This window comes from Moschus berezovskii, chromosome 4 (genome assembly GCF_049115385.1).
Source record: "Moschus berezovskii isolate FMDL1 chromosome 4, NW_MosBer_1.0, whole genome shotgun sequence".
NCBI classification, from domain to species: Eukaryota; Metazoa; Chordata; class Mammalia; order Artiodactyla; family Moschidae; genus Moschus; species Moschus berezovskii.
Window position 1 is genome coordinate 96,101,805 of NC_142463.1, and position 12,192 is coordinate 96,113,996.

General features: G+C 43.3%; 1 protein-coding gene across 1 annotated transcript in view; it reads right to left on the reverse strand.

Moving 5' to 3' along the window:
- Positions 1–12,192, reverse strand: part of CD58 (CD58 molecule) — a 42,920-nt gene that overhangs the window by 21,353 nt on the left and 9,375 nt on the right. The window contains exon 2 of the mRNA XM_055401540.2: positions 206–502. Within this exon, the coding sequence (XP_055257515.1) occupies positions 206–502 (297 nt within the window). The remainder of the gene's footprint in view (positions 1–205; positions 503–12,192) is intronic.

Sequence of the window (12,192 nt, forward strand, 5' to 3'; positions counted from 1 at the left end):
TGTGCTGTTCTCTTGACCTCAGTCACATCCTCTCTTCATTGAGAGGATGACAGGGAACTAAAAGTGGCTCCTGGGTACCAGAAAGAGAGAAAAACCTCACTGACAACAGATGATATAACTCATTCCCATAAACCATTGGTTAATATTAGTCTCTTAAAATACTTGAAAATTTTCTATTTGAACAGACAAATTTATGGATACTCACCAATCACTCTGAGGTAGAACTCGGAGTTATTTTTAACACTTGGAGATTCAATTTCATACAGGCCTTCATCTAATTTTGTCAACCTGGTGATGGTGAGGTTACCTGACACAGTGTCTAAATAAACTCTATCTTTAAAAGACTGAAAAGCTTCGAGTCCAGATTTTTTATCCCATTCTATAACTTTATCCTTCCCCTTCTTCCATATAATCTCTGTAAATGGTTGAAACTTTGAAACGTAAAAAGTTGCCTTCCCATTCATAGCTCCATAAATTTCTTGGGAATAACAGCTGATGAAATCTAGAGAGGAAAAAAAAAAAGAAATTGATTAGGAAAAATAATATGACTTGATCAAAACTAGGAAACTATCTTCCAAGATGCCTTTTTGAGGGGAAAATGATTAAGTTTAGTGGTAAAAATTATTCATTAGCTACTTTTTGTATGAAGCTGATAAACTGCTGATAAAAAGTACAGGAAGTAGAACATGCTTAACCCTGTAGAGTTTATTCTTCAATAGGAAATGGGTTGGGGGGGCCCTTCCTTGGTGGTCCAGTGGGTGAGAATCCACCCAGCAATGCAAGGGGACACAGGTTCCATCTCTGGTCCGAGAAGATTCCTTCATGGCGCAGGGCAGCTAAGCCCATGCAAGGCCACGGCTAAGCCCATTTGCCCATTTCTCCACAGCAAGAGAAGTCACCACAATGAGCCTGCACATTGCAAGGGAGTAGCTCCTGCACACCACACTAGAGAAAGCTGGCGCCCAGCCATGAAAACCCAGCAAAAAGAAAAGTAAAATAAACAAATAAATTTGAAAAAAAAAAAAAAAGGGAACTGGGGTCTGCCTAAATCCAAGAAATGGATTCAACATTTCTGGAGCACCACAGGTGGTTCAGCTGGTAAAGAATCCACCTGCGATGCAGGAGACCTGGGTTCAATCCCTGGGTTGGGAAGAGCCTCGGAGAAGGGAAAGGCTACCCACTCCAGTATTCTGCCTGGAGAAGTCCACGGAATGTGTAGTCCACAGGGTTGCAAAGAGTCAGACACGACTGAGCAGCTTTCACTTTCACACCACCTACATGCCAGGTACTATGGGCCATGCTGGGCAAAGGGTGGCAAACAAGACAGTTATCGCTCCAGGCTCTCAAGGGAGAAGATGCTGAGCAGGCAAGGAGAACCACCCAGTCAAGGGCCTTTCCTAGGAGATCATGCTGACCTGACACAGGATAACAAAGCACTGGAAGATAAGAGGAGTCAGCGAGACAAGAGGAGAGGGTAGGAGAGATGATCCAGCAGACAGGAGTCAGGGCATGAGTCAGGAACATGCTTGGCATGTTGGAGGAAATAAAAGCAGTTCCAAATGGCTGGAAGAGGGCAAGGTGGCGGGGGGTAGGGAATGGGTGGGCAACAAGGCTGGAGAGGCAGCCAGGGGCCAGATCACAGAGTCTGGGAGTGAGAGGCTGGGCGGAGTCAGGCAAGATAAGCTACGGATTTGGAATTTACTGTAACTGCAAGAGAAAGTCATGGAAAGGTTTTAAACAGAAGACTGGCATGATATAATTTAAATTTCAGCAGGCTGACTTTGTCTGCAGGGTGGACACCGGCTGACGAGCACGTGTGGAGGCAGAGAAGCCAGAAAATAGGTCAGTGTGGTAGCGATGAAAGAATGGTGGATCGGGAGACCAGACTAGGCTGCTGGCAGTGGGAATGGACAAGTGGACAGACTTGACGTTTGAGACAGAAATGAACGGGATTTAGTGATTCGATGAGAGGAGTTAATTGTGACTGTCAGGCCTCTTTCTTGGCTGACCACTAAATGAAATCAGAATGACTGAGAAGAAAGTTGGGGGATGGGATGAAGTTTAAGGTCTCAAGGATTGAATGCAATGACACGTCGGAGCCAACTGTTAGCATCCCTGCCAGACTCCATTCAGTGAAGTCTGGTTGATAGCTTGAAATCCACCACAGTGAGAGTATTTACAGCAAAGAAACTGACTCATGCTTCAAATCAGAGCCTCCCGCCTCCTCCACATCAATCCAGTGGGCAAACATTGACTATCACTACTAGATTGGGATATTCTTGATACCCCAAAATGGGCTTAAAAACATCTTGCTCCAGACTTGACTTTCGTAAGAGAGAAAAGCAGCTGTTAAGGGAAAGACATCCAAGACAAATTAAAACTTTACTGACTGAAATTTTTGGAGGCACAATCAGGATAACTGAAAGAGTACAAGAAAAATAAAAAATATTAAATAGACCAACTGTGGGCAACTGTGCCCAATAATTTCAAATAAGAAGGAAATACATCCCCTTGTTTATGTGCAAGGATTTTTAGGACCCATCTCACATCTCCCTTAATTAAGGGAGATTGCCCGCAATACACCAGCATCCTTCCTTGGCTTTCTTGGTCAAGCACTATTTCTCCCACCCAACCAGAGCCCATAAAAAGGCATGAACAGGAGTAAGATTTGAGGTGTGAGAGTCTATCCACACACAACAGCGGAGGCGGGAAATGTCTTGTAAATAAATAAATGGATGAGAGTAAGCAGTTTGGTGGAGGAAGAGAAGTGGTCTGAGTTCAATTGCTTCTTCCTGGCCGCATAATGCTGGCTTCTGTCTTTTCGGGGCTTGGGGGGGGCCTTAGGCAGGGGTTGTTTCCTGGGCTTGAGCACAGGAAAAAGAAAAGTCGGAAATGGAGCTAATGGTGGAAAATGGGGAGACCAGTTGAAAAAAAAAATCACAGTCATTTTGAGTTGAAAGAAATCCCAACGATTAAACCACCCCCATTTCACAGGTGCAATGACAGGGAGCTAAGAAAAATGAAAGAAAATGTTATTGCGTGCTTACCCTCTGCCATTACATGTTCCCGTACTCTTGTGTCCCTTTTTCATCCTCTCTACATTCCTGTGCAGTCATGTTGCTATTTCTGCATCACAGATGAGAAAACAGGGACCAGAACAAACTTGACCTGGCCCAGCCCCTCACTCACTCACAGGGGTCAGACACTGTGATCTGACCCCTGTCTGCCTCTCCAGCCTCATTCCCCACCCGTTCCCCTCTTGCTCTCTTCCTTCCAGCCATTCGGAACTGCTTTTATTTCCTCCCACATGCCAAGCACCTTCCTGACTCAGGGCCTGCCTTCTTGGAGGCACTGCTTCCTCTACCTGCCTCATCATTGCTACTCTCCCGTCCTTACACAGGCATCACCTGACTGATGGATGCGAAGCATAAGCAACTGATAAGACATCCACATGGAGCTGTCCTGGGTCCACAGGTCTGGGGCTCACAGGGGAAGGTACAGATTTGGGAATCATCACATTTGCAGAGGCTAGTCTACCCTTTCCTTCCTAAAGTCTTTTCTGTTGCACCTCCAAGGCTGATCCTAAAATAAGTCACTAATACAGTCATTTCCAATGAAAAAGAACAGGAGAAAGGAGAGTGAATTTTTTTCCTCAAGGTTACACGCTGTGAACGAATGAATGCATGAGCAAACTATACAAGCTAAGGAAAGGAATCAGCAGTGAGCTGGTTACTCTGCTGATAACAGTGAGTGGTTAGAAAAGGGACCACTGGGATGCTTGCCTTACTATGCCAGAGGGCAGAATGAAAACGGCCCCAACTTTCAAGCCAGATGGACCCAGGATAAATACTTAAAAGTTCCTCAGCCTAAAATGAAAATCATAATGGCTCCCAGAAAAGATGGCTTTGAGGTCTGAATAAGACTGAGAGAAAAAATAATAATAATAAAATAAATAAGACTGAGAGTCTACACAGTGGCTGAAATGAAGTAGGCTTTCAACAGGGTTTTCCTTCTTTTCCTTTCAACGATTCACTATGAGACTGTGCGAGAACTGGGCATAGAGTGCCTTTTCGCTGTTGCAAAGGAGAGAGAGAGGGAGGGGGAAATGTATCAATGATGGCTTAAACAGATACTCTGTACTAGACAGAACTTTTTTTAACTACTGGAGATTTATTCGTTTTCTAGAATATTGAATGATGTTTTCTTTGTAAGATATGAAGGTACCTAGTCCCAATATGTAGAGTGGTAATTTCCAATTGCAAAGACTCTTGTAGTCTTACAAAGTATCAGCATTACACCCAGTTCTGATAGTTCGAATCATAGGGCTAGAAGTCCAAAGTGGAACTCAAATATTTTCAGACAAAGTGACCTGATATTTTATTTAGAAAATATGGTCACCATTAACTATTAGGTTAATGAAATGTGGCCCCCCACCCCCCTCAACTCCCAGCCACAAAATCCTCTGCTCATTTTTACTTGAGTCCTAAGATTCAGGTTGACTGCTATTTTTAGTTTATTTAATCAAACACTTCTATAGCACTTACTATCTGCTGGGCAGTTGGAAGAGCTCTATGAATATGTATTCAGAGAATCCTCTTAAAAACAATATTAAGCAGGTATTGTTTTTAAAAGGCTTTGACTGCATGGATCACAACAAACTGGAAAATTCTTAAAGAGATGAGAATACCAGACCACTTTACCTGCCTCCTGGGAAACCTGTATGTAGGTCAAGAAGCAACAGTTAGAATAGGATATGGAACAATGGACTGGTTTCAAATTGGGAAAGGAGTATGTCAGGGCTATATATTGTCACCCGGCTTATAACTTCTATGCAGAGTACATCATGTGACATGCCAGGCTAGATGAAGCAAAGCTGGATATTATTTTAACCCTGTTTTGCAGACAGGCACAAAAAGATTAGCTGACTAATTAGGTACTGACACCGGATTTGAACTCAGTCTGACTCTTCACCACTGCTTCTTACTTGACTTATATGTATGTGCTCAGTCACTCAGTCATGCCCAGCTCTTTGTGACCCCACGAACCGTAGCCCACCAGGCTCCTCTGTCCATGGGATTTCCCAGGCAAGAATGCTGGAGTGGGTTGCCATTTCCTTTTCCAGGGTATCTTCCCAACCCAGGGATTGAACTTGCATCTCTTGAGTCTCCTGCTTTGGCAGGCAGATTCTTTATCTAGGAGCCATCTAGGAAACCCCTTCATATTTGGCTTGCTATACGGTATAAGGTTATGAAAGACAGTGACATGATATAGGGTATCTCAGGATGCAATTTCTAGAATGTATTGGAACAGCAGTTGTCGTGAATGAGAAAGTCAAACCATTCTAATTGGGAGTCAAGCACATCTCTAAAGCCTACAGGTAAGGCACAAACTCAGGGGTCCCCAAATCACTGAATGTCAGGGCTTGACAGATCCTCAGAGAACCATGCCCTGTTCCACACCCATCCTCATATACATGAGGAAACTGAGAAGGTTTGCTTGAGCAATATATCAATGAGCCCAGATCTTCAAAATGTTACATGGGAACCCAAATTCAAACCCAAGTTTCATAATGTTGTTGCTTTTTTTTATAAAAATAAATAATTTTAGATATTCAATGGGAAATAAGACAGGGCTACATAATTAAAGAGCAAGGGAAAACTAAGTTGAAAGGAAGGTCTAAGAGTCTGCACTTCTCACATCTGATGGCAAGGAATATGTGACATGTGAAAAAGTAAGGAGGGAAAGGGGGCGAGAGAGAGACAAATGCAGGAAGGAAGACAGGTTAGAGGGGGCGTGCAGGGAGAAAACAAGGAGCAAACAAAGAAGTCATAAGGACACAAAATCATAGCAGCCACTGAGAAGCCTTTGAGAACTGGCAAATGAAACCCTGAAATAGAGACCAGCAGTTCAGCAGAGAAGCCATGGATGAGCCAGGTGTGATACAAAAGGGAGAGGTGGAGACTACAGTCCCAGCAAATCTGGCTCATCTAGAGAGGGGCTCCTCGGCTCCTCCCCATGCGGCACGTGGAAACTGCCAGATCTCCTCAGTTTTCAAGAGATGTTGATGTTCAAAGTTTATGTGAACATAAAAATCAAATTTTATGGAATGTCAAATTTTATGGAATTAGTTGGCAACTAATTCCAATCTGAGTGGAGGACTAGCCCCCAGTCAGATCAGCCCCAAAGACAGGGTCATTCTCTATCTCTGCTGCATCCCCACTGCCTGGCACATGAAGGACTTTCAATAAATTAATATTTTTTGAGTGAATTAACTGATTTAAATATAACCTTAATGTAATACAAAACATAGGGCTTCCCAACAGAATCACAAAAGCTAATAGTCACCCCAAATCCTGAGCCTTTTGCAAGACCCCACATCATTGATGCTGGGAAGGAATGAAGGTGGGGGGAGAGGGGACAACAGAGGATGAGATGGTTGGATGGCATCACTGACTCAATGGACATGAGTTTGAGCAAGTTCTGGGAGTTGGTGATGGACAGAGAAGCCTGGTGTGCTGCAGTCCATGCGGTCACAAAGAGTCAGATACGACTGTGCGACTGAACTGATATCATTGTGGAAACTGGCTAAAGACCCAAAACTCGGCCAGGAGAGGTGGAGATGGTTAACTGAAGCTGCAGAATAAATGGCCTGGGACCCCTCATACGCAGTCAGAAGAGACCTCTTTCCTCACTGTCTGGCTCCAGCACCAAAGCAAGACTGGAGGGTCTGTCAGCTCCCCACTCCCACCCCCTTCAAGTTTAGCTAGGTTTCACCTACCACGTGTTGTGGGCTTCAGGGCACTGCACCAGATAAGCATACCCACTCAGGACATCAGCACTTAATCAATGTCAACACCTTGTCTGAGGTTTCAGGACATGCAGTTTTTTCACTTCCATTATTTAAACACAAGCTAACGAGTCTTCTGGATTTTGAAGAAAGGTTTTTACCGGAGTTTTTTCTTAGAAACAAACAATATGATTTTAAAATACTTCCTTCTCTTCCTAAAATTTTTTCAAGGTTCCACATGGCTGCAGATTTTAGCAGTTGAAACAAAAATTCATTTGATGAGTAGAAAAAAAAAATCCCCTGAAAGTTTCAGTACCCAAACATATAAATCTTGGTATTTCCCCCTATATGTATGACATCATAACGACAATTCAGTTAAAGATTCATTCAAGCCAGCAGATAGGAGGGGCCTGGGCATTTTTATACCCAAGTGAGCAGCTGGACTTCTCCAGCAGACAAGAGCTTGTGACCGTGACCTTGCTCCTCTCATTTCAGCATCACAGCACACTTTCAATTGACACCCAATTGGGGTAGTGGAACAGCAGCAGCTGGGAAACTAAGTCTCTGGAGACATGAGCACACATGCTCACAGTACAGAGAGTGGCCACCCTCCTCAAATGTCTTGGTCACTGTGGTATCGAATAATCTCTTCTATGAAGTCCACAAAATTCTATTCATCAGCCCCATGTCCCAGATCTGGCATAGGAAATATGCTCACTAGATACAATGCTGTTGCTGTTCAGTCGCTAAGTTGTGTCTAACTCTTTGGGATCCCATGGACTGCACACGCCAGGCTTCCCTGTCCTTCACTATCTCCCGGAGTTTGCTCAAACTTACGTCCATCGGGTCAGTGGTGCCATCCAACTATCTCCTTCTCTGTCACCCCCTTCTCCTCCTGCCCTCAACCTTTCCCAGCATCAGGGTCTTTTCCAATGAGTTGGCTCTTCGCATCAGGTGGCCAAAGTATTGGAGCTTCAGCTTCAGCATCAGTCCTTCCAATGAATATTCGGGATTGATTTCCTTTAGGATTGACTGGCGTGATCTCCCTGCTGTCCAAGGGACTCTCAAGAGTCTTCTCCAACACCACAGTTTGAGAAACAAAGATAATCAAAAGAAGAGCACAGTCTCTTCACCTGAGGAAGTTTAGTGCAGCTCGTTTCTCTAACCTCGCTCTTAACAAATTCAAACTGAATGAGCCCTAGAATATTAACAACAGATCATCCAAATGAGCCCTAGACCAGCTCAGTCTCAATAATAATATTTAACAATAGCAACAACATCAGCACTTTTACTGAAGGCTCACTATGTGCCAGGTACTTGTTCCAAGACATAGATAGATGTGTGAATAGATAGGTAGATGGATAGGTTCATTAAATCCTCAACTTAACTCTGCAAGGTAGGCCTTATTCTTCATTTATTCACTCACCAAATATTTATTGCATTCCTCCTATGTCCCAGGTACTGTACTAAGAAGTTACGATACAACACTGAACAAATCAGATAGAATCGTGCCCTCCTGGAGTTTACATTATTGGTGGGGGTTGGGGGTGGGGGAAGGGGAGGAAAACATTAAATGAAAAAGTATATTAGGTGGTATTAAGTGCTACTGAGAAAAATGAAGCAGCATATGGGGAAAGATGATTAATAATGAAAAGGGAAGTTACTGTTATATGTGAGGTAGTTATAGCTGGCAAGGGAGCAGGGCCCAGAAGAAGTAGAGGAATGAGCTTGAGCGTATGGGGAAGAGCACTCAAAGGTAACTAGAGCTCAGAGAGGTTCAGAAGCTGACCACAGTCACCCAGCTGGTCCATGACAGAGCCAGTGTCCAGACACAGGTGGCCTGCTCCAGAGCCCATACTATTAGCTACAGTGTGAGATGTCTAGATCTTCCCTTGTCAATTCCACCTACATCCAGTCCCGGGCAGTGATGTCCATGATTTCCAAAGGCAGAAATCTACTGGTCTTAGCTCTACCACCACAGCTTCCCTGTCTTCATCTATTTCAGACTTAAACTGCAGCCCCTGCCTGCCAACAGACAATAACCCCCCAGGTTCCCCAGTTCCAGAAATTCCACAGAACGTGTCTCACACGCACTCTCAGCTGTCAAGCTATTTCTCCTCTCCTAGATGAGTTCACCCACAATTAAGATGTTTGCTCTTTAAACCAACTTCCTTGTGGGCTTTCCTGTCTCCTGTCATGCTAAAATACTCTTCTTTGTATTCCTTATTCTTGCCCTTGAGAATGCTTCTCTCCCCAGGATGTTTCCCTCTCAGTCTGTGCAGTCCAGTTCAGCAGCCACTAGCAACACGTGGCTCATGAGCCCATGACATGTGGTTAGTCCAAATTGAGATGTATTGGGAGTATAAGACACATACCAGACTTTGAAGATTAAGTACGAAAAGGGAAATGTAAAATCTCTCATTAATATTTTTTATATTAACTACATGTCGAAATGAAAATATTGTGGGTATGTAAGGTTAAATAAAATATATTAAGATTAATTTTACCTGTTTCATATTTCATTTCTATTTAATAGCATTACTCTGGCCTGCTCTTTCAAGATACCCACATCATATCATGCTCAAAAATCACATTCGCCTTTGACTATTCTTGTCTTGGATAGTACCTACAGCATGCTTTGGAGAATAAGGTTCTTACTTGAGCTATTTAAGATTCTGAAAGTCTTTTTAAATCTATTGACCAAAGTCTGATTAAAGGTATTTCAATACACTATTATTTCATTAAAAATTTCTTTATAATCCCTATTATTTTTTCCAAGTACTCAGTTCATAGATGAGAAACTCTATTACAACTAATTTATGATGACAGCCTTATTCAGTTCAGTTCAGTTCAGTTCAGTTGCTCAGTCGTGCCTGACTCTTTGCGACCCCATGAATCACACCACGCCAGGCCTCCCTGTCCATCACCAACTCCAAGAGTTCACTCAAACTCATGTTCATCGAGTCAGTGATGCTATCCAGCCTTATTAGTTTCTTATTAATATGAATTTCTTATTATAATCTGAATGTGCACATTAAACTTTCTTTTTCCCTACTTTTTAACTGTTACATGGGAAAAACATTCAGAAAGTACAGACCAGCGAGCCTGACGGAAATTCAGACACTGATCTTGACAGACATTCAGGGAACATTAGGGAAAATGAAGGTCACTAGGGGGCATTCCCTGGTGGGCCAGTGGCTAAGACTCTGTGCTTGCAATGCTGGGGGCCTGGGTTCAATCCCTGGTCAGGGAACTAGATCCGACATGCCACAATTAAGAGTTTACCTGCCTCAACTAAATATCACACAGGCCACAACAAAGGACAAAGATCTTGCAAGCCACAACTAAGGCCTGACATGGCCAAATAAATAATTTTTTTTTTTTAAGTGAAGGTCACTAGGAACCAAAATGGGTTCATTTCCTCAGAACAAGCCTATCAAAATAATTTGGTTTCCTGAGATGGATACTTGCTTGATAAAATAGATCAAGGTCACAAAGGACAGACCTTTGAACTGACAGTTTCCAACTGCAGGCACAGAACAGACATGAATTTCTTACAGTATTTCTGGGCAAGAGGTGCCCTCACTTTCACTGGTTTCATTTTGAGCCCCACAGTCCTTGGGCTAAGAGCTCATCAGCACAGGCACAAGCAGCATTGAGAAGGAGAAGACCAACAAATGCAAGGGAAAGAGATTGAAAACAAGAAAACAAAGAGGCCCAAGGACAGAACCCCATGCCCATAAAGTAGCTACAAGACATTCTCCTTTGAGGCTGGTGGACGGGTACCGAAGGCTATCTCCAAAGAGGAACCGCTTGAATGTCTTCCAGCATTATTCTGGGATGGGATCATTACTTTAGTCACACTTCATGTTCAAACTTGTCTGAGCAAATGGAAAAGGCTGTATCCTGGTTTCACCTGCAATCCTGAGATGGAAGCTTTTATCTGTAACTGCAGAATCTAAGGTGATGCTGCTGTGCCCTTCAGTAAAAACTTCAAAAAGCCTTCTGTACTCGAGAGAAAAGAACATGAGAAGAAATCAAGAGACAGAAAACTTGTGCAAACAAGGGCTGATGCATGCAGGCAAACGTTTTGCTTTTAAACAGAGAAAGCAACGCCTACCCTCAAAGCGTGCATTAATTTAAAAACACTAGAGTAAGTCATGCTGGGACCCAGCCTCACCCCACAGCAGGACAGAAGCTTCCACACCAGGTAGGGCCTGGCAGCCAGTGGAGTCAGGGGAGTCAATGGAGTCAGCCGCCCACAGTATTTGACTGTGCCGCAACAGAAGGGTGCATGCAGCCCATTTGGGGGCACCCCTAGAACATATAGTTCTAGTTACCAAAGGGGAAGGAGAGAGTGCTGATGGGCTAAGAGCTCATCAATACAAGCACAAGAAGCACTGAGATGAAGACCAACAAGCACAAGGGAAAGAGATTGAAAACAAGAAAACAGGACATCTCCTACACAAGGCCGCTTCTCCAAGACCGGGAACCATAACCGGCCTACTCACTACATACAGAATTAGGCAAGATGAGGAGACAGAAATATAAAACAAAGGGAAAAGACAACCCCCAAAAGAAGAACTGAGTGGAGATAAACAATCCATTTATCTGATAAAGACTTTCAGTTCAGTTCAATCACTCAGTCATGTCCAACTCTTTGCGACCCCATGAATCACAGCACACCAGGCCTCCCTGTCCATCATCAACTCCCGGAGTTCACTCAAACTCATGTCCATCGAGTCGGTGATGCCATCCAGCCATCTCATTCTCTGTCATCCCCTTCTCCTCCTGCCCCCAATCCCTCCCAGCATCAGAGTCTTTTCCAGTGAGTCAACTCGTCGCATGAGGTGGCCAAAGTATTGGAGCTTCAGCTTCAGCATCATAAAGACTTTAGGGTAATTCAATGAACTCAAGAGAAGAATAAACAGTGTGAGAAGCTCACCAAAGATTTAGAAAATATAAAGATTCAAACAAAGCTGAAGAATACAATAACTGAAATTTAAAAACTACACTAGAAGGAATTAACAACAAAAACTTGATTAGAAAATAGGCAGGGGACCTGAATACACATTGTCCAAAGAAGGCAGAGAAGGCCAACAGGCATATAAGAAGATGCTCAACATCATCAATAATCAGGGAAACACAAATCAAAATCACAGTGAGATTCCACCTCACACCTGTTAGAAAGGCTATCAGCAAAAGGGCAACAAATAACAAGAGTTGCAAGAATGCAGTGAAAAGAAAACTCATGCACGGTTGGTGGGAAGGTAAATTGGTGCAGCCACTATGGAAAACAGTATGGTGGTTCCTCAAAAAATCAATAGAAACTGCCATATGACCCAACAATTTCACTTCCATAAATCTACCCAAAGAAGAAAAAAGCACTTATTAGAAAAAACATG